Genomic DNA, 23,276 nt, shown 5'->3' on the forward strand with positions numbered 1-23,276 from the left:
TCCTTGTCCAGCTCTGCTTTACAAAAGGTTTTTGAAGACCGTCCTACTGCCCTCTGTGAGCTTTACAGTAAAGTACCTTAGATAACCCTTTGGGCATGTGTTGGGAGCATGAGTCCCTCAGAAACTTCTCTTCTCTCATGTCCATGTGTTGAAAGCTGCTTATTAAAATGATGTCTTAATTTAACAGGGTCAACTGTACCTCTGCTGTGCCTGCCAATGCAATAAGAAGCCTAAGAGAAGGCATCTGTAACAGTTGTTGGGGCTTGCTTGCTCTGAAAGCCAGTGAGATATAATCTCATCTCCAAAGAAACAGACAGAGATGGAAGAATTAGTAACGACTTAGGAAGATCCTTGTACAGACGAGATCCTGCCTTAGTTTTGGTTTAGGTGCTTTATTTCAGCCATCATTTTGTGGTTTTCAGGGCTGGGCTGAGGGTTTTTGCAGGAACGTTGAGTGGTTAATCAATATTACTAATAAGACATATATCAAAAACTTTTTGTGAAGCAGAAAGGGTGTTTTCCAGCACTTCTCTACAATGGGCAGTTTTTAAAGAATGTAAAAATAAATGCTGCTTGATGGCTTCAGCTGCTCAGTGCCCCTTGGCAATCTGGGAATGAGATGCAGAACAGACAGTGCCCAGGGGTGGTCTTCTGCACCATCTCTGGCCAGGGAGTCAGCTCAGATCCAGAGAAACTAACAGAATTAAGAGAGTTTCAGTTTGTTGTGGTTTGTCCAATAACCCAGCAAAGTCTCATATTTATTTCTGTTATCTACCAAACTAGGGAGATGCAAGAACATTTTTGTCTCAACAGTCTATTTGGACTTTAATTTCTAAACTGCAATTATCGCAAAGAATTTTTACCAGTGTGATCTCTCAGGAACTAGACCTGAGTCTACTCAACTCATCTGACTCCAAGTCGGTATGGAAACAGGCATCAGATGGTTGTGGTTTCAGTCACGGTGCTGCTGGGCTTTACGTAAAGCGCTGCCAGCAGCCACTACACATCCCAGGGAAGTAACCTTCCTCTGATCTACAACATTGTTAGGGTCAAACCAGCATCCTTTTCCATGTCAGAGGCTGTTGAAAAGAGTTGTGGTTTACTCAACGGCAGCAGAAACTTCCTTTTATACCGAACCGTGGAAAGCCATGTAGTGAACTTCTGGAAAACAGGCCTGCCAGGCAACTGACCCTCCGGTTAAATCTCTCGCTGATGCATTCCCGCCGGCCTGCCAAGGTCTCTCTGCTTGCATGTGCTCCTTCCCACCCGTGGGTTTCCACGAAAACCCGAAGTAGGTTGCAGACCCAGCGTGGCCTGCGCCAGCTGGAGGGAGGTAGCCGGGGCTGGAGCACCCTCTGCAGGGACCTTCCTCCCATCACTGCGCCGGCTGCCGAGCTGCCTGCCCGGGCAGGAGGCCTGCCAGAAACACCTCCATCCCACCGCCTCTCCTCCCGCCGGGTCCAGATGGGTGTGATCCAAAAGGCCAGAGAGGTTTTGCTTTGCAAAGCGTCAGCTCGGGGTGCGTCAGCGGTGGGAACTGCTAAATGCCCTCTCTGTTGGGAGGGGGCGCAAATGACTTTCTTTGGGAGAGGGGTAGAGAGCAGAACGATTGTGGAGATGCTAACCCAAACTGCTGCTCGTTATTAGCCATCCTCTTTGCAGCATGAAGGCCTCTCTGATTTTAAGGCTTTTTTTAATTATTAAAAAAAAAAAGCTGCTGTAGTTACAACAAAAGAATTTATTGTTACCATCTGACGTTGAACTGAGTTGCAAGGCCTCCGTTTGCTTTTGTGGAAGTTTCCTCTACCAAAACCACTGTGATGGTTGTCACATTTCCCAGCTGAAGGCCTGATATTCAATGGGCCCCTACCTCTCAGCTTGCAAATGTGCTGTAAATAAACAGAAATTTTGGCTTCCAGGGCTTTCATTTCATTGCCGTCTGTGACCATGCCGTTGAGCTAGACTCCAAATTTAATGAAAATGTATTTGGAATACCATTGCTTATGGGCACCGGCAGGAGAGCACAGTCCCCTGCTCTGATGGCCTGCAATGTGTAGGGCAAACGCTGTTGTCCAAGATCTAGCTGATCGTCAACTAGTTGCATCAATGACTTGGAGACCCATAATAAACTAAACTTAACAAAATAGTGAAGCTCCACACCATTTTTAAAGGGGGTATTTTCAGGATCACATGTCACGGCTTGTTAGAAGAGGAGTTGCAGTATGCAGTTTGCTCTGGGAAGGCATCCCCTGTACCTGCAGCACTCGGCTGTCATCTGCTGCGACGAAACCGAGGCATGAAATCCTCTGAGAATAAGGAAGGTACTCTATGGCAGCGTTCGGTTTGCATTCCTGAGCCTGCTGCATGAAAAGGAAAGGTAGAGAGGGGGTTTTGTCAAACGAGTGTCAAAAGAATTAGCCTGTCTTGGGTACATCAGGTTAGGTGGCACCTACACTTTTGTCACTAAAATAGGTGTACAAACCAGTTCAGAAAATAAGTCTTTCTTCTTGGTTTTGTGGTTCTCAGTGGCTTGCACTGTGCACATTTCAACACCATCACATCTTGCACTTTGGGAATACAACCCCTGTTAGTTCTCTTTTCCATCTGAACTGGAAAAGCAGTTCAAAGAGCTGGCAGCTCAAACAATTATCTCAGCAATATTAATGGCATGCGATATGTTTGTTCTCAATGCCATGTGTGCCTGACACATAATTGCAAGAGAAGCTCTTAATTTCATTTAAAAAATCAAGTTTCCTCTTCACATAAAAAGGTGGAAACAACTGAACCATGAAGACTTATTGTTCAAGATTTATTGTTTTATATCATGAACCTAGGTTCCATTCCTTTTAATGCTTGCATTTTGAAATAGTGGCTCTTTCTGAAGGCAGGGGCGTATGTCGAGTTACTTTTGAGAATGCTCTGCTGCTGCCTGGCTAAGTTATGGCCCTCAGGTATAACAGGCTGCAGCCAAGCTCTCGGGCTTCTTTGAAAAGCTTTTTAAAAAGAATGTTCCATGCTGCCTTTAATCTATTTATATTTACTATTAAACTTCTATCATCGATGGCTCTATTCAGTGTTGCCCTGGTCTTCATGTACTCCAGTACACAGTCAATGTAAACGTCCTTACATAATTAAGACTGTATTTGTAGAACGTAGAGTGCTGCTGAAAAACCCTAGGAAAGTAAAAGCACATCTTTCTTATAGGGGTGTGGAAGCACAAACTCTAGTTAAGCAGACCACTGGAAAAAATCCAAACTACTATCTGATCGGAAGTTATTAGGAAAGGTAGTATAATATTTAAAGCTAAATCTTGGCTTTTTTTTTCCCCCCATAGAGACAGTATTCAAAGTATGTAACGAAATACAATGAAGATCAAGATTTTTATTTCCATTTCACAGACTGAGAAATGGAATCATAGAGGCTGTGCAGGATTTATTAAAATGCCGAGGGAAGTTAATAAGGGTTGGATAGCAAACCCACAGTGCTGCAAAGAAGCTATCTTCTGATCTAAAAGGAAAATCATGAACCCAGTATGTGCTTCACAACCTGTACACTAGCCGTGAGAACTGTGATACAGGATACGGACACACCGTGTTTCGTTCCGTTTTTCTCATAAATTACTGTTTTTATGTTCATACTCGCTGCCTTAGGGCTCAGTCCTTATCCTGCCAGGCTCAGGTCTGGGCTGAAATTTCCAGACTGATGGGCCACGGTGCACCGTGCTTTGTCCTGCAGCATGGCTGGAGGCCATCTTCGTGGCTGGTGCGGCAGGACAGCTCCGCGAAGACTCGAGTTCTGCAATTACAGATCCCCGTTAGAGAATTTGACCTGGTGGCGTAGCGGGAAAGTAAGGAATCCTGCATTCGCTCTCGGCAGTCCTCCACCCCGCTCAGGGGTGTAACAGAGGTCGGGGGGTACTGGTAAGGATTTGAGCCACGCAACTAACTGTCAGGGGGTGGTAAATAGAGGAGTGAACTGGTGTCACGTCTGGTCCCTCCATCCCTGTTGCTTGCTAAGCTCTCCGGGTGCAGACAAGAAGACAGCCCAGCCGGACGTGCAAGCCCTCCGCTGGTGCCCGGGGACGGCAGGCAGCGCTGCGGGGTCGGCGGGAGCGGGGTCGGCCTCCTCGCTGGCGGCTGCCGAGGCGGGAGGGGCCCTGCCCCCGCCAGCACAGCTCCCGAGGCTCCCGCCGCGCCCTGGGCCGCAGCCCGGGGACTGACCGGGGGGGGGAAGGCCGTGCCGAGCCGTGCCTGGCAGCGCCGGGCGCGGTGAGGGGCAGCGGCGCGGCCGTGGCCCGGCACGGCGTCGCCTGCCGGGGGCGGGGCGGGGGGCGGAGGGACCCCGCGGCGCTGCGCGGAGCCCGGCGCGGCCCCAGGAGCGCGGCGAGCGCCTGGCACGGACTAAATTTATCCCGGAATAAGGCTGCACGCATGTGCGTCACCCCGGATGTGAACATGCCGGCCCGGCTCCCCGCTAGCTCGCTCCGCCCGGCTCTAGCGGATGGGCTGAGGCGAGCCGAGCCGAGCCGAGCCGTGCCGAGCCCCGCCGGCGGCCGGACAGCCCGCTAGGGGCGGGGGGAGGCAGGGCCGCCCGGGCGCCCTCCAGGGCCAAGGTGCGAGAGCCCCCTCCCGGCGGGGGGCCCGGCCCCCCGGGCGGGGGCGGGCCGGGGGCCGGGGCCGGGGCCGGGGCCGGGGCAGGTGCGCCGCCCGGGCGGGGCCGGGCCGGGCCGAGCGGCGGGCGGGACCCCCGGCGCAGCCCGCCCCGGGCGCCCCCGCGGTGCCCCTTCCCGCCGCTGGCCCGGCGGGGCTCGGCCCGGGGGGGCCGGGCAGCGCGGGGGCCGAGCCCCCGGCCCGCCGGCACCCCGCCACGGCCCGCCCCGCCGCCCCGCGGCCGGGGCCCGGGAGCGATGGATTTTCGGGGGAAGAAGTACGAGCGCGGCAGTAACTGGTCGGACCCCGAGGTGGTGGAGCTGCTGCAGCTCTGGGCCGACGAGTCGGTGCAGATGGAGCTGGAGAGCTGCTTGCGCAACCAGCACGTCTTCAACCGCATCGCCGAGGTGCTGCGGGAGAAGGGCATCCACCGGACGGGCGACCAGTGCCGGGAGAAGATCAAGAAGATGAAGCTGGAGTACCGGCGGATCAAGGACAACAGCAAGGCCCCGCGGGGCGGCCGGACCTGGAAGTTCTACGAGGTGATGGACCGGGTGCTGACCAGCCGGCCCGCGCTGGCCTACGGCTCCCTGAGCGGCAGCATGATGGCTCAGCAGGTGCTGCAGGGCAGCATGGTGGAGAGCTACCATCACCAGTTCGCCTCCTCCGCCCTGCCCTTTGGACACTCCCAGCACCCTGAACTGATGGAAATCAAATGTGAGGAGGTGAACTCTGATGAACACTGCTTGACCCCAGAGCCCCCACCATCCATGTCTTACCAGCAGGGCTCCCCTGAAGAACATGAGATGGAGAGAGCCTTCTTGGAGAGGGCCCAGAACGACTCTCCCATCTCCAGGGTGGAGATTCCCATTGAAACCAGTGTTTCACCTTCAGGTAGGGATAGCCTTTTACATTCCAGCACAAAGTTTCTGCCCGGTTTCCCAGAAAGAGAGATTTTTTTTTCTGGTGCAGAGATAGACACCTGGTTTTCGCACTGACGTTTGGATCCTTATTTTTCCACGTCCCAAAAAGCTTTAAAGTAGAAGGCTGGTATCTGCATTCACAGTCTTCTGGCCATTCCCGAAACGTATCTTGCAGCAGGTAAATAAAATCTAAAATTACTGCGCTAGGCTAAATATCGTGTGTGAAATCCAAAGGGCTGGCAGGTCTGCCGTAAGCCAGGCTAGGCATTTGTGCTAGATTTCTGCATATAGTGCTGACAGTACGTATCTTGTTGGAAAAAAAAAAAGAGAATTGCATGCTTTTTGGTATCATTTGAACATCACCAGGGCTGTCTGCGGTCCTCATGCTGAATTGTATCAGGAGACCCTCTTCTGCCATGGCTACACTGTAAACCTGCAGGTGAAACTTTCCTTGCGTTCTTTTAAAATATTTTCCAGATCTAATCTTTTAGGACACTCAACACTGAAGAATACTTGGGAATAATCATTGCCTGGCTTTCTAAGCTATTCATTAGGACTTGGAAAGAAGATGTTTTTGAAAGTCACTGGCAGAAACAGCATATCTGTTTACAGAAGATGAGACTCCTGCCCTTGAAAGTGCTGTTGGCCATTGCTTGGCTGCCAAGAAGGGAACAGTCTGGAAATCCTGGGGATTTCAAACCAGTCTAGGACAGGCTGGTAAAAGAGCACGGCATGATGGGGAAGAAAAGAGACAGTAACCAGTGTGAGGTTAATGTCTGGGATCAGGAAGAAATGCTGCGTCCTCTTCGCCGTGGTGGTTGCGTAGTTGGTCCGGTGGAGGGACCTGACGATCATTCAGGTTAATTCAGAGGCCGAGTACAGGGCCGGGGCTGGCAGCATAATGGGGTGCCCAACGTGTGACGTTAAAAACAAACGTCAAAAAACTCGCAAACTTCAAGATGTACCTGGCAGGTTTTACTTTGGTTTTCCTGTAAAACCCTACCATAGATCGAAGGGTGTTTCCTAGGAAGGGCAGGGGAAGGCAGCAAAGCACATCCAGGCCACTTTACTTGCTGCGCATTTAATTTTTCTTCCTTGCTTTTACATGTTCACAGGTTTCAGTGAGCCCAACATGGCAAACTCGTCACGGATCCAGAACGTGGTTCCCCGGCCTGGCTTCTCCGCCTTGCATCGGCTGAGAAAAAAGCGGAAAGGCCAGCGCATGAAGGACCCACTCGATGATCTCTTGCTGAAGACCCTGACATCTCAGCGGGCCATGGAAGAGCGCTTTTTGCAGATGGAAGAACGCCGATTTCAGCGAGATTTGGATGTGGAGGAGCGTCGGATGCAACTGGAGCAGCGCCGCTTTGAACTGGAGCGGGAGCATGAGTTCCGCATGTTCAACGTCTTTGCTCAGATGCTCAGCATCCTAAAGCAGAGCCATAGCGGCTCCTCCTCCTCCGTTGCAATGCCTCGGGGCTTGGACTTCAGCCAGGCACTGTCCGAAATTGCGGGACTGGGAGGAGGAGGGAGTGACCTGCAAGAGATGAGGGCTCGGCCGCTTACCGAGAGGAGGTTTGACATGCACGGCTTCTGTAACCCCAGCGACTTCCAGAGAAGCCCCTACCTCTCTGCTCGCGGCAACATTGCAAACATTTTTCGTGGCTCCACTGAGGAAGGGTACAAAGCTTATCATGCTGACAAGTATGATGAAGACAAGAACCCCAATGTGAGTGAGAACCTCAAAGTGTTTTCCTGGCTTTCTTGCTAGGAAAAAAACTTTCTTAGAGGTTTGCTGACATATGCTAAAAGTATGGGTTTTTTTTTTATCTCACTAATACATGACGGGTCAAGCTGTTTGTTTGAGGAAGAGAAATAAAAGATAGCTTTGCAGATCATCTGTATATCAAAGATGAACGCCGTGTTCAGCCGAGGTTTGCACGCTCTGATTTCCCTATCAGGGAAATAATAGCAGTAGTAGACCTTGAAAGATGTAAGAAATCTGCAGGAACAAACACGGCTCCTGTTCCTCCTTTCACCTCATCGCCTCTGTTGCCCACTGAAGACCATCTCTGATTATAACTGATTATTGCAGGCGATGGGTGCAGGAGATAGAACTAAGTATCAGACTTTTAAAAGTTACTTTTAACTAGCACTCAGCACTTTTTCTCCTGTTTACTCTCGGCTGCTGAGTTGTAAGGAGCTCATCATACCCCCCCTTGTGGCACACAGGCTGAGTGTTAATACTTCATGGCGAATTATTACTGTGTAACAAGTACGGTAAATATAAATAATGATTTATATGTGGATTAGTTTTAAATGGATCCTGCATTCAGATACTGAACTACTTGAAACTTTAAAAATGTTTTATTATTAGCCCTGGCTTTAGTCACACTGTGTTGGGAGGTGAAAGCTACATGTTTTAAGACAGAAAAACACAGTGAAGTTTTTGAGACAAGGTGCATTATGAGGCACAAACTGCCTCTTCTACTAACTGTTGTCTATGTAGGAGGCAACTTTTTAAACAAATACCTAAAATTGGACTTGTACTTTAGTAACATCATAAACATACCGTTGCTTAGATTTCCTGTTGCATTTTAAAAAATTTATTTACCCAACCTCTTCCAGTAATGAAAATGTGCTCGTAGATTTGAACTCTTCAAGACCTAATGTAGTGCTAAATAAGCTGGGCCAAATCCTGAACCTGGAACTGTATGGTCATCTCTCCAGAGGGGAAACTCTAGTGTTTTAACCACTTTTCATGACTACATGTTTATGTGGTTTCTGAGCAAATCAGTGGAGTGGAATAGTAATGACTGATAAACAAATGCTTTTAGATAAAGAAATGTATCCAAAACCTTGTTTAAAACTGCTGCAGAAGGGTAAACCTCGGTTTTCTCAGAATTGTTTTAGGGTTTCTTTTATAGTTAGATATATACCAGTGAGTGAATTCAGGATTAAGTTAAACATATTCTGTAAAGAAGTATAAACTGTTAGTACATATTCATTTACAGACAGTTTATTGACTAAGAAGCTGAGTGCCTGGGATATATATGTAAACACACACACATAGATACGTATCTCAAGTTATATATGGTGAAGTTTGTGTGAACTGTGTTTTGACTTTTCCTTGGTAAGCTTTTTGGAGGCAATTTAGTGAAGTGATAGCTAAGGTGATGTATGCATATGTTTTTTGTGTCTATAAACAAATTATTTCTTTTTCTAGGGTATAATAAACTTTGGCACCAGTGAGAATAAACTCTGCTTTGACCTGATGTCTAAGCGGGTAAGTTCTATTCCAAAAAGAAATACTGAATTTGCTGTGTAGTTCCTCCTCAGTGCTTGCACTTTCCTGGAGTTATTGCTGTTGCTCAGGTTTCTCTGGTAAAGTTTTTTGTCGTGAATTTTGTATTTGTTGGAAGCCACTTTTGAATCCAGCTATTTGTGCATTTGTTTATGTTATTTTTCCAGAAGGATAGGAACAAGGGTGTTTTTCTGTTCCTCTTCATGATGCATTTCCCTTTGGGGATGTACTTGGCTTGGAAAACTAAATGAAAATAAGATGCATTTTATTTTCTTCTGCTGACAGTAGTTGATTTAATACAGAAGTTTTGAAATTAGTTTTGTACTCTGTTTAATTTCAAGGATCTTCACATCTGTGCATTATAAAGTCACACGATTTGGACACCCAGTTCTGAACTTACCCGAAATGTGTGAGGGTGGCAGCTCTTGAAATCTCTCAAAATCAGACTGGGTCAGCTGCTACCTGCTCACTTTGTTCAGTTGCACCAGGGAGAGGCATGAAACACAGCACAACTCAAAAAGTAGAAAAAGTCAAAAGAAAACAACAGAACCATGCTGTAGAGGAGTGTTTCTTGATTTCCATTAAAATCACTGCCCAGGTGCAGCCTGTGAGGCGGGCAGGGGGCAGTTTCTCCTACCTGAAGTTGTCTGTGGGGAGGGAAGGTGGCTCAGGGTCGGACAGTCGGCCTCTGCGGTTTGAAGTTCATGGTTGCTCCCACTCCACCAATTCCCACCCTCAAAATGTTCCTTGTTTTATTTCTGCCTGCCATTCCACTGACTCGGGGGGACGCTACCCCACCACTCCGCCTTCCAGCTAGAAGAACAGGTAAGGCAGAGCTGCTGCCTGCACGAAAAAGGTGCCTTCTAGGCTGCGTAGGTGGTACCTTCCTTCCTTCACTGTCCTTTCCCCTTAAAACTAACACCAAGCCTGCAGTAAGTAGTGCAGAGGGAGATGGTAGTCAGCTGCATCTTAATTAGCCTTATTATGAAAATGAGTTAAGAGTTCGTCGGCTATAGTGAGATGAACTATCACGCTTGTGGCAACAAGCTGAACAAAGATATCATTGCCAGCTTCTCAGTCATCGCAGCCTGGAGTTACAGTATGGATTCACTGAATGCAGCACCAGCTGGGATTGTAGGCAAATAATTTGCTGCTATTTGGGACAATAAATACTTACTGTTTCCACTGAATAAAGCAATGTATTAGATTACTGTCTTCAGCTTTTGACCCTTAAATTAGAGAATATTTTGTGGCGTGAGATCTCCAATGGTCTTCCTTTCCATTGACCCATCTAGTTTCCTTAGCCCTTAATGCGTTACCTTTAAGGGTTCTCGTCTTTATTATTGCATAGTCATTTTTGGCCAAGTCTGCTGATATGTTTTATGTTGCATTCTCTAGATAAGTTTAGGAGAGAGATCTAAGGAGGCACAGTTCTGTGCTACGTAGGCGTCAAGAACATCTACAGCTGAATAAAGGAACTTTAATCCTATAATATCAGGTTGTAATTCTGCATGGGATAAGGACAGTGTCTTTAAACTCCAGAGCCTGGAACCAGTTATTAAAACACCAATACAGAATGTTGTGGGTTTGTTATTATGTGAGAAACTTTCACACTGCATGTTGAATTTCCCTCCTCCCTTGCACTATCACCTACTTGTCATGTCGCCCCACCCTCACCTTTTCTAATATTAACTCATAGATTTGTTTGCCATTAAATATTTGGAAGGTACTTTGTACATAATATTTGTTTATTCCCTTTTTGTTTATGTAAAATGTCCTCTTCACTCCGCCTGTATCACCACTGTGCTTTCCCTTGCAACTTCATAGAACTGGATTATGTGAAACCCTGATGTTTACAACCTTGAAAATATTTAGATAAAAGCAGTGTGCATACTTTATCTAAGTATAAACAATAAAAAGGGCTCCACAGTTCAGGTGAATCTGTCTTTGAGATCAGAATGAACTCCTAATAAGGAACAAAGTGCCTGCCCTGGGAAGGAATTATCAAGAAGATAATTTCATTTTTCTCCTGTCTTTTGAAAGCTCCCATTACGCTTTAACACTTATCAAAACTTATCAGAATTATAGATCTGAAGGACCTGCAGTAACTTAGAACTGAGACATAAATGAAAGCTAGAATTCATTAAAAATTAATATATTGAAAGTTTATTAAAGAAAATTCATATCTGACTGTGATTCAAAATCCTTTCTATCTCTTTCTGACAGTCTAAACCCGAGCTTTCACAATTGGGACTTACTTTCCAGCTGAAAGCTGTTGTCCTCAGAGCTTGGGCGAAACACTCTTTGGGACTCTTTGAGTTGCTTCATTTGCTGATAAAGTCTTCTGCAGGCATCTTGGTTATGGGCATCGTGTGTATTGCCTGTTCTGCGTCCTTTTTGTAGATCTCTCTGCAGCAAAGTTTTGGCTGCAATAACTTAGCAGAAGGCCATAGTTCACATAACCTGAAGTTATCACTGATCAATTTGCTGGTCCTTGCTTCTCCAAGCTGCATTAATTTTGATGATCAGTGGCTTCCTCAGTCCAGTTTTACAACTGTTGAAGTTGCGCGCGCGTGTGTGTGTGTGTCTATGTAGGTATGTGCCTGTACATGGATCCCATCTATCTCCACATTTCTGATATCAGTGATTATGTTTTTAATGGTTCTTCTCATTGCTCCCAGCTGACGCAGACGGATATGAATCTGATGGAGCCTCCACTGCTTCAGTATCCCGACTGGAAGGGGCATATGTTGTAAGTCTTCTCTTTTTGACTACGTGTCTAATAAGCAGAATGGATGAATACAAACCGCTTCTGCTACGTTCACTAGTTAAAACTTTTCTAGGTCATTTAATCATCTTTTTCTTTGCAAGACTGTAAATTAGCTGCCCTACCGGTTCATCCAGTTAAAAATCCTTTTATGTGAGAGAAGATGCAAATTTTCTAAAGCAAACACAGTTTTAAAAGCATTGTATACATTAACAAATTAGCTAACTCCAAACAGTTCTTTGAAACATAGTGAACGCTTGGGAACTTTAGTCCTTCTCTTCTGTGCCTCGATTAAAGCTCATCAGAAATGTATGCACCATTATAGACATTATCCGTGACACCTTTGCCATGTGTAAAAGTCATGTCTGTGGCATGGACCTGAGCTATCTTGTTTTCTAGCTGTTTTCACCAGACTTTACTGTGCTCTGGCTTTATTTTCCTGAGATGTGGACCTGGGGAAGCCCAGCCTCTTGGAGAATAAGCTGAATCAATATTTGCTTTTGTGTCTTTCTCAGTTTACGGGAGGAAGTGGCTCGCTTTTTGACCTATTACTGCAAGGCCCCTGCACCTCTTAAGGCAGAAAATGTGGGTAACCCACCTTCCATTGGTGTCTCTTCTAATGTATTGCCATTTGTTGTCAGTTTCATCTTTTTTTAAAACAAATGATTTGGTAAGATGACAGGCTTTTATCATGTAAATGAGATTGATTCATAGCCATTTCAGTAGCTTTTGATGCACGCTTCAGCCAAAACACTTCAGGCCTACCGTATATTTGCCTCATGCTTTACTTTTGTGTGCCAGCTCCTCATGCCAGTGCTCTCAGTAGGGCTTTATGCTTTCATCTCCTTATTCAGCTCTGGGACCTACTGTGCCTGTACCCCTCAGCCTTGACAAAGAGTGCCCATTGTTTCAGTTGAGTTTAATTTCGTCCCTTTCTGCTGTTACACCTCAGGACAAAAATCTGTAATTGAGCCAAGAGTAGTTGTAGCCTGTCAAAACTGACCTTTTCAAACTTTGCAGCAGTGTTGTAAGGAAGGCGTCAAGACCAGAGTCTCTGCAGGACTTGCTGACCTGGGAGAGATGCAGGCTGGGCGCAGGTGCCTGCGGAGATCAGGGACTCCTGCCTCTGCTGAGCGCTGAAAGCAGCAGGCGCTGGTGCAGCTGTTGCTTTTCTGACTACAGTAATTCAGCAGAAGCCCACACTTCACGTGAACTGAAATTACCACTGCTCAGTTTGCTGATCACTGCTTCTCCAAGGCAGCAGATTCTGCCCGACACTTGGGGTGAAACTCCTGGGGCCTGTGAGCATCTGTCTTCTAGAAGCAGGAGTCAAACCTGCTCCTGTACGAGACAGTGGTTTCCACTTTTGCACAAATTTGGCAGGAGGTTGGAGCTGCTGTTACCACAAAGAGACGATAACACATATTAGCTGATGGCAAGTAGTTTGCTTTTGTAGCAGCTCAGAACTGCTCGCCAATTTTTTCCCTGCTTAAAGCCTACTCTTTTTCTAAATTGCTTATTAGAATCAAGAATGGCACCAGGACAAAGTGTCTCTGAAGCAAAGAACAGGAATGAAGTTATTTCTGGTAGAAGTGGGATTTCAGCAGGAAAATTCTGGGAACATTTGTGCTAGAGAATTGAGGAGAAAATATATTTCAGTGATATGTTCAGAAATTATTATTTTATAGTGTTGCCTTTCTATGGACAGATTTATCACTAGCCTCTCTTTTTCTTCTGTAGGTGATTGTTTTAAATGGTTGTGGCTCTTTATTTTCTGCATTAGCTACAGTCCTTTGTGATCCAGGGGGTAAGTGGATGGTTGGGAGATGTTTTTAATGTTTATTTTTGCTGGGAAATAATGTGTTACTCTGTTTAAATATTGTTTGACAGAAGTGAAGTAGTGGAATTGGCATTGGCCTACTGCAGAGTTCTTGTTTCCTGCAAGATTGTGCTGTGAAGTTCATCATCTCCATGGTCTGCAGATGTCATGCACTCACACTTGGTGTCTTGCTCTCTCTGCCTTCACAGACCTTCTGCTTTTGTGGTGCCCTGTTTTAGTTTGTTAGACTAAATGTGGGCTATACTCATGTTTACCTGGGTTCTTGCAGAAGATTAAAGAATTAATGTAAAAATAAAGTGGAGGAAAAGGCAGCAACATTACAGTGTTTCCAGAGGGCACAGCTGTAAAAAATCTTTCATGTTTAGCTGAAGTACATTAGAAGAGAGAGAAAGACCGTGACCTGTTGATAACCAATTTTGTTTTCTCGGTTCCAGAAGCTGTTCTGATTGCTACTCCCTTTTATGGTGGTATTACCCAGAGTGTCTTCCTCTATGGTAATGTCAAGCTGGTATATGCCTATTTAGACAGCAAGGTAAGATCTGAGGGAAGGGAATACCAACCTCTGTAGTTAAAAAATAATTGATACTGGAAAGTGCCGAGCTTTGGGAACCTCTAAAAGCACTCCTCAGAACGAGGATAGGCTGCAGCCCATGGACGTTTTTCCAATTTATTGCTGGGAAACTGGGAACATAATTTGCAAGAAAGTTGTTCGAGATCATAAATCTGGATTCCAGTCTTGTCCTTTTTTTGTATCTTACTCCCAATAATGGCTCTTAAGAGGAAAAAAAATGGCCATTTTGAGCCTTGGAGACAGAAGTATGTACTGTCCTACTAAAGATGGTCCCAGGGGCGGAAGAGCAGATGGAGATCTTGCATTGTTTTAGTTATTCAAGGATAACCAGACAATTCTCTGTGTGTGGCCAGCCTATGATGAACATTTCTTTGATTTTATTTATTTATTCATTCTCTCTGTAGTATAAAAGGATAAGAAGATGATTGCTAGGTTGTTATTGTTGGGTTGTTATTTTCTTTTGGGGAACTTTTCTCAGGGGATTGGCTCAAGGCAGACTCTGTTGAAATAACTTGGCTTTTTTATCATTGTGATGTCTTTCAGATTACTGGAACAAGCACTCGGCCTTTTCAGCTTACAGTGGAAAAACTGGAAAAAGCCTTGCAGGATGCCCGGGCAGAGGTGAGTTTAGCAGAGCTTCACATTACCAATTAAGTCTACAATATGTTTGAGACGGTACATCCCAGAAGTGGCCTGAAGATCAAAACATTTTCAAAACATAGCACCTGGCTTTCTGGTTGCCCTTGTAGACGACCTGAGATTTGGCTGCTTGCAAACTCAGGGGCAGTCTTAGGGGGAATCCCGCGGTGTTGCGTCTGTCCAATTTTGGTCACAGCAGAAAGGATAAACCAGGAGTACCAGACCATTCACAAAGCACTGGAACCCATTCATATCATGAAAATAAAAAAGTACTTGGGCATGCACTAAAAAGTAGGGACTACCCAGGGTTTCTCCTTTAGGAAGGCCAGCTGAGTTACCCCAAAACTGACTGCTCTACACAGTAGTACAGATGAATCCAGTAAGAACACTGAGAGTTTTTGCAGGAGGGAGAGAGGTGCAAATGTAGAGGATATATGCAGATGAGTTTCACCTTTCTGAAGAGTTAACCTGTAAGTTTTGACTTTGTCCTAAACCCTATATATGTTTAGCTGCATCTTCAGATCATTACCAGCTCTGACATCTCCAGCCAAGTGCGCTGTAAATGGGAACAGTTTGTATCCACATAGCTCAAATTCCTATCTTTCTTGCCTCATTCATGGGCAGTCTGCAGTCATTTGTTACTTCCCAATTACTGATAGAGCTCAGAGAAAGTTCTTGTCCATGCTGAGAACATGTGAGAGCATCTTTCTCGTTGGTTGACCAGATGGCAATGGTTGTGGCAGACTCCCTCTTTTCAAAATCATAGATTCATTCTATAATCTTTTCCTCAGTTCACTTTGCAAGTGATGTAATTATAAAAAAAAAAAAATTAATTTGTGGATAAAAAATTTCTCATACAAATCTAACCTTTGAGGTGAAAAGTCATGGTGGAAGCTTAAGGGGTATCTTCTGTCACACTCACTGCTCAAGTAGAGGGGCTGAAAATTTATCACATGATGGGTGCTCTCTTAATACTGCGTTATTTGTGTTCTGCAGGGTGTCACTGTAAGGGCCTTAATTCTTCTGAATCCCCAAAATCCCCTTGGGGACATCTACTCCTTGTCAGAGCTACGGGATTACCTGGAATTTGCTAAAAGGTATGTCAGTTTGGAAGGCTGAGGCATCCTGAGTCGGATACGGGTTCCAGAATCCGGTAGACTACTCCCTGTCCCTGAATTTATCTGTGAATATCTTTTAAGTCACACAAACAATCTGTTCTTCACACACAGTGGTGGGCTTAAGAGAGGAGAGGGGAGTGCTAGGGACAGGGGAACGTGAACCCTGCAGTCATTTGGTGTGTCAATGCAACTTGCATCAAGGAATGCAAGTTTTATTTGTTGGTAGTCCTAGCAAAGAAATATATGAATGTGAGTTCCCAGTTTCATCATGGATCACAGATACTCTCTGAGATTCAGAATCCGCGAGATTCTGCGTGTATGATGATACCACTTATGCTAGACGGGTAGCACATACAGGAATTAATTTTCACTAGTGCATTGGAAATGACTGAATATTTATCTTGTATTGTGGTTGCAGTGGGTGACAGTTAGGTGGATGTATCTCAAATCACTTCAATATACACATAATAGACCACCTCAGTTGTGAAAAAAACGCTTTACTTCTGCAAAATTTGGTGTCCCTCTTCTTTGTATAAAGTCTTTGCAGGCCTGAATTTATCTCTGCTTCTAAACCAGAAGCAGCCTTCTTTTGTAATCTCCATTTTGTCCTTTTGCAGACATGAATTGCATGTGATAGTAGATGAGATCTACATGCTGTCAGTTTTTGATGAATCAGCCACGTTTCACAGTGTCCTAGGCATGGACAGGTAAAATCAGCTCCTACTTCCCTGGCCATCTTCCAGTGACAGTTCAACATGATGCCTTGCTGAGAACTTGTGACTGGAAGTTAAGTCATGAGCTAGCAAATTCTGAATCTGCCTTATGTTGATTTCTTTTTTTGTAATTTCTGAATGGCAAATGCATTTTGTCAAGTGCAATCTAGCAAGTAAAAAATGGTAGTTAGTTTTCTCTTGTGGTAAACTTTTCAATGTGTGCTTTGGTATTTGCTTGTGACAGTCCCCTAAACGGGAAACAGATGTTTCATTTGTTGAAAGTGAGGCTTTTCTTCCTACCTAAACATTGCTACCTCTTTCCCACATTTCTGTTGATGCTTGTAAAGACTTTCTGTTGCTGTTTATTTTTTTTTTTTTTTCATACAATAGTCACGGATGACAGTGTTATTACAGACTGGAGAATGGATTTTATTAGGTATTGATTTAATGAGATGAAAAACTTTTCAGATCTCACTTTTTAAAAATATGGTGTGGTTTTTTGTTTTGTTTTTTTTAAATTTCTAGTTTTTGTGCTCAATTGCAAGGAAATAAAATACACTTGGTTAAGTGTTAGCTCAGTGTTTCTGGGCTTGGATGTACAACATTGCAAAGGAAGAACTTTATCTCCTTCTGGAAAATATTGGGGTTTGAAAGAAAGAAAATTACTCTTAATTCTTGGCAAATACATTGGCACAGGCCTGATTTCTGGCATTATATGTATAAACTTCGTATGTGCAGGAAATCTGCGCATGAAATATAGCGCTTGCAAGTATCTGTATATCTGAAATATTTAAAAACTGTGTCTAAAACTAGTTCCAGGGAGTTCCTAGCTTCTAAAGTTAGGTCGGATTTGAATTTTCCCTACTTGACTGATGTTCCGTGCTGCACTGTTTGTCATTGTGTAATGCTGCCTCTCTGTTTCTGCAATGCTGCACTGGTGATCCAAAAGCTTCAGCACCTATGACACTAACTGCCCATCTGCATCCTTCTACATACAGATTGCCTGATCCACAGCGGACTCATGTGATGTGGGGAATAAGCAAGGTGAGTGCTGGTTGCCATCGTGCCGTGGCTTCCTGGCTGGTAGGGTTGGCCTGCTGTCCTGAGGTTCCTCATGCTGGAAAGAACAGGCAGTAGTAATAGGATCCCGGTCTTCCTGTGTAATAAAGTAGTCTCTCCATGTCTTCTGCAGGATTTTGCTGTCTCTGGGATTCGTTTTGGTACTTTATATACAGAGAACCAAGATGTTGCTAATGCAGTGGCTTCTTTGTGTTATTTCCATGGGGTCTGTGGACCTGTCCAGCACAAGGTTGCACAGTTGCTTAGAGACAGAGGTGAGTCAGTAGCTCTGTGTGTGATCCTCTGCCGTTCTGTGTGTCTTGGTACCTGGGGGATCCCCTCCCCTTACTTTTCTAAGTGGTCTCCCTTTTGTACAGCTTAATTGGCAGTCCTCTGTAATCCTGAAGCTGCCCAGTTCTATAGAAAAGGACCATTTCTGCAGAGCTCCTGATCAGCAGAATTAGAGGAGCAGCTTTGAAGAAGTGTGATAGCTATTTGCATAGAAAGAGCCAGTGTTGTGCAGAACCAGCTGAGCAGAAACAATACAGGCTTGTGGGATGAGGGAAATGGAACTGGATTTCTAGCTTTGCCCTGGATCGAGTGCTAACAGTCCACAACAAGTAAGAGCTATGAATGTAGGGAAACTTCCTCAGGAAGGTCAAGAAGACATTCTTCTGCACAGACATGAAACTGCTAAATAGTTCGTGTCCCTCTTTTTGCAGGAAGAGGGGAAAAAAAAAAAAAGGAGGCGAAGGGTGGAATGGAAAAAGGCACTGTGAGTGTTTTGGAAACTTGAACAGATCTGACTTCTTTCTCAGTTTGTGATTGTTTTCTTTATCTTCTCCTTCCGGTCAGACTGGATCAACCAGGTGTACCTGAGGGCCAACCATGCCCGCCTAAAAGCTGCCCATACGTATGTGACAGACGAGCTGAAGACACTCGGGGTTCCTTTTCTCAACCGCAATGCAGGCTTCTTTGTCTGGATTGATTTCCGAAAGGTTGGTAGTCTTAGGAAGGGAGGCTTCTCCTGGCATGAGAGCAGGCACATGGTGCAACTGTGTCTAGAGGGAAGTTCAGTACTGTGATAAGCATTTTGTTTTAACAAATCTGTTGTCTGATGAGCAGAGGGAAGGGCTGCCTGGTATTTCATCCGTTCTTTTCCTTTCGTCTGTCTGTGCATTTACCTCCTTGCAGGAATCTTACTGCTCTCAAGCCACTTTCCTCCCCATTTCTTCCTTTATATCACAACTGCTGTAATTCAGAGGTAAAAGGTGTCTCCCCTGGCCTTTGCAGACCTCATGGGAATCACAAATTCATGAGGATCTCAGTGATTTAGCCTACATGTTACTAACCTCTGGCTCTTCTGCTGACTCTCCTAGTACCTTAGGACAGGCACATTTGAGGAGGAGATGCTGCTCTGGAGGCGTTTTCTGGATAACAAGGTCCTCCTGTCCTGCGGTAAAGCCTTTGAATGCAGTGAACCTGGATGGTTCCGCATCATCTTTGCTGACAAGACCCACCGGCTACAGTTAGGTAAGTCATGTTTTCTTCTCTTTTTCCTTCCACCAGAGTTTCTGCAGCACTGTTTTCTCTTCTCCTTAATCCTAAACTTATCCTATTATTATTATCCTCTTGTCTTCTCTGTTTTTCCTCCCTTTCCTTCCATCCTCCAAATTTTTCTGCATCTGATGGATTTAGGGACACTTGTGGCTTAAACTAATCCACTAATGTTTCTCCTCCTTGTACCACTGCAGGTATGCAACGGATCCGCAAGGTTTTGGAGGAGCGGGAGCAGGAGATACAGGCTGAGGAGAAGGAGCAGCCTTGTCAGTCAGATCAGGATGGCAAAGCAGATAGCACAGATGAAGTCATTTTTGTGTCCCGCCACCAGGAGCCTACCTGTGCCGGTAGTTCCAACCTTGGTGACCTCATTGGCCTCCTGCAGCAACAGATGCGTTCATCTGACTGGCTACAAAAAAATACAGCCGAGCAGTTTGCACAGGAAAAGCCAGAGATCTACGATGTGTTCAGCAAACTGGTGGGGAAGCAGTAGGGGTCAGTGTGCCTTCAGGGGGTTTCCTGAGCAGTGACTGACCCTGGGCCCCTAACAGCTCAGCAGTGACTTCCAGCAAATAATATATTTTCTGTATAGCAAGAAAATCACTTTGTAAAACCCTTCCTCTCCCTGCTGTTTGAGATCTCTAATTTGTATTATATAGGTGCATTCCTTGGATGGGGGTGAGGGTAGGCAATGGCGGGGGTCTTGTTCGCCTGCTGCCCCCTGTCCTGCGGCATCATTGTATTTTGTATTTCATTTCTAATGAATATGCTCTTAACTCTCTTATAAGGTCCTGTGGTGTCATTTTTTATGCTTCTCATTTCACGCTTTCCAGGAAGACAGGGACTTGAGATTGTTAAAATGTGTAAAGTTTCCCTTTTCCTGATTGATGATCAAATGTAACTAACTATTTTGGGGCCAGAAGATGACTGCTTTTGCAAAGAGGTGTTCTTGGGAGATAGAATGCAGTGTCAACCCTAACAGCCTCAGCTAAGGGTAAATAAGCATGTGTACGGGTTCATCTGCATGGGTGAGGCTCTCAGGGCCATGGTCATCTAGTCTGAGTTCTGTAAAGCTTTTTATTTTGAGTTGGTTTCTAGTCTAACCTCAAATCAGACAGTATCCAACACCCTCGGTTGGTGAAATGCCCGCTTTTGGTTTTATCCTTCTTTTTTGTATTCGTATAAATAAACAGCATCCATTGGCCTCTTGGCACAGTGTCCACAAAAGAGCTAGGAACAGAGAAGCGATTGAAAGTAGATGTTCTTTCTGCAGCCTTCCTATTCCTGAAAGTCCATCCCTCCTGGTTAGCAGTGAGGTATATTGGCAGGACAATGCAGAGAATGCTTCTGCCACCGTGCTAGCTGTACCTGCTTTAGGCCCGCAGGCTTCCAAGGTGGCACCTTCCCCCATTACCAGGTTAACTAAGGCAATTTTTTAGCTACGTTTGTCAATTCGCAGGGTAATTTTTTGACTAAACAGTATTCTTCAGTCTCCTCTCCCTCCTCTCTTTTCCATTTTAAAAGACACCTTTTCCTGTATGACAGTGATAAATTATTTCAGTTGGAAAGTTTCTTTCATGATACAAAGCTCTTTAATTTCTGGTACTATAAAATTTTAGGTATTTTATAGGAATGTAAGCTGTTTTTTCTGTATATGTATTAATCCAGAGTTCAAGGAAATTGCCCATGAAAACTAAATGGAAGTGCACCTTTCTCCTCCTGTAATTTGTTCTAACAGTGACCAAGTTTCATCCTGGTGGCATTATGGAATCTGTTTATATAATGAGTTAGAGAGGTAAAAGATCAAATTTAGGCTAAATTCTGTGCAATCAAAGCAGTTGGAATTTGCTGATCACAAGTGAAGAACCGTCTTCTACTCTTGTGATCAAGCCTCCAATATGAGATTGGAAAGGCAGGAAAAAAAATCCTTGGTCCCATGAAATACATGCATCTTGCTTAGGTTTCTTCTCTGTAGGTCATTTAGGAGAAGGGTAGTATTGAGAGTTAACTGGAAATTCAGATTATTCTTTGGTTCAATCTTCAAGTAAAACAGCTTTTGTTTTACAGTTACTTTGTGAGGTGGGATGTCAGTGATTGACGGCTCACAGTGGTACCATCGTGGCTCAGTTGGTTTCGTTCTTGGGCATCGTAGATTTGGGCAGATGGGCATGTCACAATGAGTGACAAAAGCATATGTCTGTATCATAAACCAAATTACCAAGGCATAGGTAGCAAATAATTAATACGACTGCACTTTGGTGAGGTGACGGTGGAGAATGGCCTGGACAGCGAGAAGGAGAGCCTGACCGGTGGCTGGGGAGAAGACAGTGCTGTGTGTGGTGGCTGTTAGAAGTAACCGGTCCCTCTCTCAGATGCCAGCGATGAGGCAGGGCTGGTGAGGTGATTGGCCAGATGAGTATAAGGGATAGTTATAAGCATCATATTTGCTAATTAGTTTGGCATTTGTCCATGTACAATATTTTTAAGTACATTCTTTGATTATTATAATTTATTTTCCATTTGCTCTTGGGTGTCCACAAAGAAAGCTATAGCAGAGGACAGGTCTCCTTAACGGAATGGGAGGTGAGATGTACAGCCAAAACACAAATGGACTTACCGCTTTGCCCTCTCTCATTTATGTATCCCATAAATAGTGTTTTGTCTGAACAACAAAAATTTAGGGAGAAAGCTCTTTGAAACGAAGAGCCGGGTAAGACTGTGTAGGCATTAGTTGAAGTGGTATTTCAGGGGATTCCTATAACAAACTCAACCCATTAATTACTCCTAATTTTCTTTTCTTTTGGTGTTCTGGTCACTCCTATAGTTGGAGTATGTTAATATACAGCAGTAACAATTAATAGAATATGTTTTTCACGTGTAGATGTTTACTGCTCAGTAAGTGGGTTTATTTTACTCTCTCTGTGTGGAAGCAGCTAGTAAAGCACACCTCTGTAGGAAAGAGGGTGTAATACGCCTTCAAAATCCTCACAGCTAATATAATATGACCCACAGTCACTTGCATCTGAGCTTGCTGTAACTCAAAATAACAGGACAGACACACACTTTGTTGCCTGGAATATTTTCCATGTTTTTTTCAGGTTTAACACCTGCCTGAGGAGCTCTCCGCTGAGGAATGTTACCTTGGTCGCAGAAACTCAAAATATAAGTGGAAATGAGGCTAGAGAGAAATGTGATGTTTTGAGTCTGCTGTTGGAATAAGCAACATTTGTTTTGACTGTACAAACCCCATAAATTTTGAAAACGGCCTTTACTGGTTGAAAAGAATTGGTAAACATTTAGAAAGTCCTGTGTATATGTATATAGAAGTTAAATCGACTCTTATTAGCTGTAAGGGTACCCTGACAGAAAAAACCACAGGCTCTGCCTGTACAAATTGTTTGTTCCTTTTGCTACCTCCATGTTAGATGTTCTCTCTGCTCACTATTTCTCATTGTTATTATTAATGGCCTTTTTTTAATGTGTGGCAAATCTCTACAGAGAAAAAAATTGGTAGAGAAATGATTAAGGACTGTCCCCCCGACATTTCTTTCTTTTACCAGTTTGTCACGCAATAGGCAAACAGAGCAGTACCTGAACTGACAAAGCCAGTCAGATCTATATTTTTAAAAATTGCTGCATTTCATCTAAAATAAGAAATGCCATCAAGATGAGTATAACACCGTGTCTTCATTGCTTGTGTCCATTGTAATTAGACACGATAAAATCCACTTTACATACAATTTTTGTGTTCAGGTTACCATTCATTTGAGCACAGAGAGGATTCTAGGTGGTTTCACAGTTCTTGCCATGTTCCAGTCTCTCTCTTCCCCCCCCCCCTTCTCTCATACTCCAGAGAAATGTTCAGCGTTTTTAGGTTAGAGGTGGGAATTTCCCGTACAGCACTGCTCTTGGTCATAGGAACCTCCCTTCAGGTCTACCCTTGATGTTTGTGGGAGGGGAGAATCTGTGACTCTCCAAATTATTAACCTGTGTTACACTGCAGTTAAGCAAACAGTATAGGTGGGGCCCATTCTAGATAAATATTTATGAAGGATCATGCGTGCTTTAAGGAGCAAATCTGTGAAGATGAGTTTTCCTTTACAGAAATTGAAAAGACCCAAGCAAAATATCTG

At 44.6% G+C, this 23,276-nt stretch overlaps 1 protein-coding gene and 1 long non-coding RNA gene across 4 annotated transcripts in view; both read left to right on the plus strand.

Annotated features, from left to right (window-relative positions):
* LOC148057130 (uncharacterized) overlaps nucleotides 1–1,889 on the plus strand; it is a 41,594-nt gene extending 39,705 nt beyond the window's left edge. For both annotated transcript variants that reach the window (XR_015701899.1, XR_015701898.1), the window contains exon 3: nucleotides 188–1,889. This is a non-coding gene — a long non-coding RNA (uncharacterized LOC148057130). The remainder of the gene's footprint in view (nucleotides 1–187) is intronic.
* Nucleotides 1,890–4,813: 2,924 nt separating this feature from the next.
* On the plus strand, nucleotides 4,814–23,276 carry ACCS (1-aminocyclopropane-1-carboxylate synthase homolog (inactive)). Of its 2 annotated transcripts, XM_087746013.1 has the most exons (16): nucleotides 4,814–5,543; nucleotides 6,688–7,301; nucleotides 8,799–8,858; nucleotides 9,690–9,701; nucleotides 11,558–11,628; nucleotides 12,159–12,228; nucleotides 13,384–13,450; nucleotides 13,918–14,015; nucleotides 14,598–14,675; nucleotides 15,690–15,790; nucleotides 16,429–16,518; nucleotides 17,523–17,568; nucleotides 17,717–17,858; nucleotides 18,439–18,581; nucleotides 18,963–19,116; nucleotides 19,338–23,276. In XM_087746013.1, the coding sequence occupies exons 1-16, from the start codon at nucleotides 4,907–4,909 to the stop codon at nucleotides 19,634–19,636; spliced, it is 2,682 nt and encodes an 893-aa protein (XP_087602139.1). In that variant the 5' UTR covers nucleotides 4,814–4,906; the 3' UTR covers nucleotides 19,637–23,276. The 2 variants fall into 2 exon arrangements, with proteins under 2 accessions (XP_087602139.1, XP_009471115.1); XM_009472840.2 differs by lacking the exon at nucleotides 9,690–9,701.

The sequence above is a fragment of the Nipponia nippon genome, unplaced genomic scaffold (assembly GCF_047370975.1).
Source record: "Nipponia nippon isolate SJK-2023a ecotype South Korea unplaced genomic scaffold, ASM4737097v1 scaffold_10, whole genome shotgun sequence".
Taxonomy (NCBI): Eukaryota; Metazoa; Chordata; class Aves; order Pelecaniformes; family Threskiornithidae; genus Nipponia; species Nipponia nippon.

Coding starts and splice junctions, on each gene's coding strand:
- ACCS (XM_087746013.1), top strand. CDS start 4,907: ATGGATTTTCGGGGGAAGAAGTACGAGCGCGGCAGTAACTGGTCGGAC. Junction 17,859..18,438: donor ACAGTTGCTTAGAGACAGAG/GTGAGTCAGTAG, acceptor CCTTCCGGTCAG/ACTGGATCAACCAGGTGTAC. Junction 19,117..19,337: donor GACCCACCGGCTACAGTTAG/GTAAGTCATGTT, acceptor GTACCACTGCAG/GTATGCAACGGATCCGCAAG.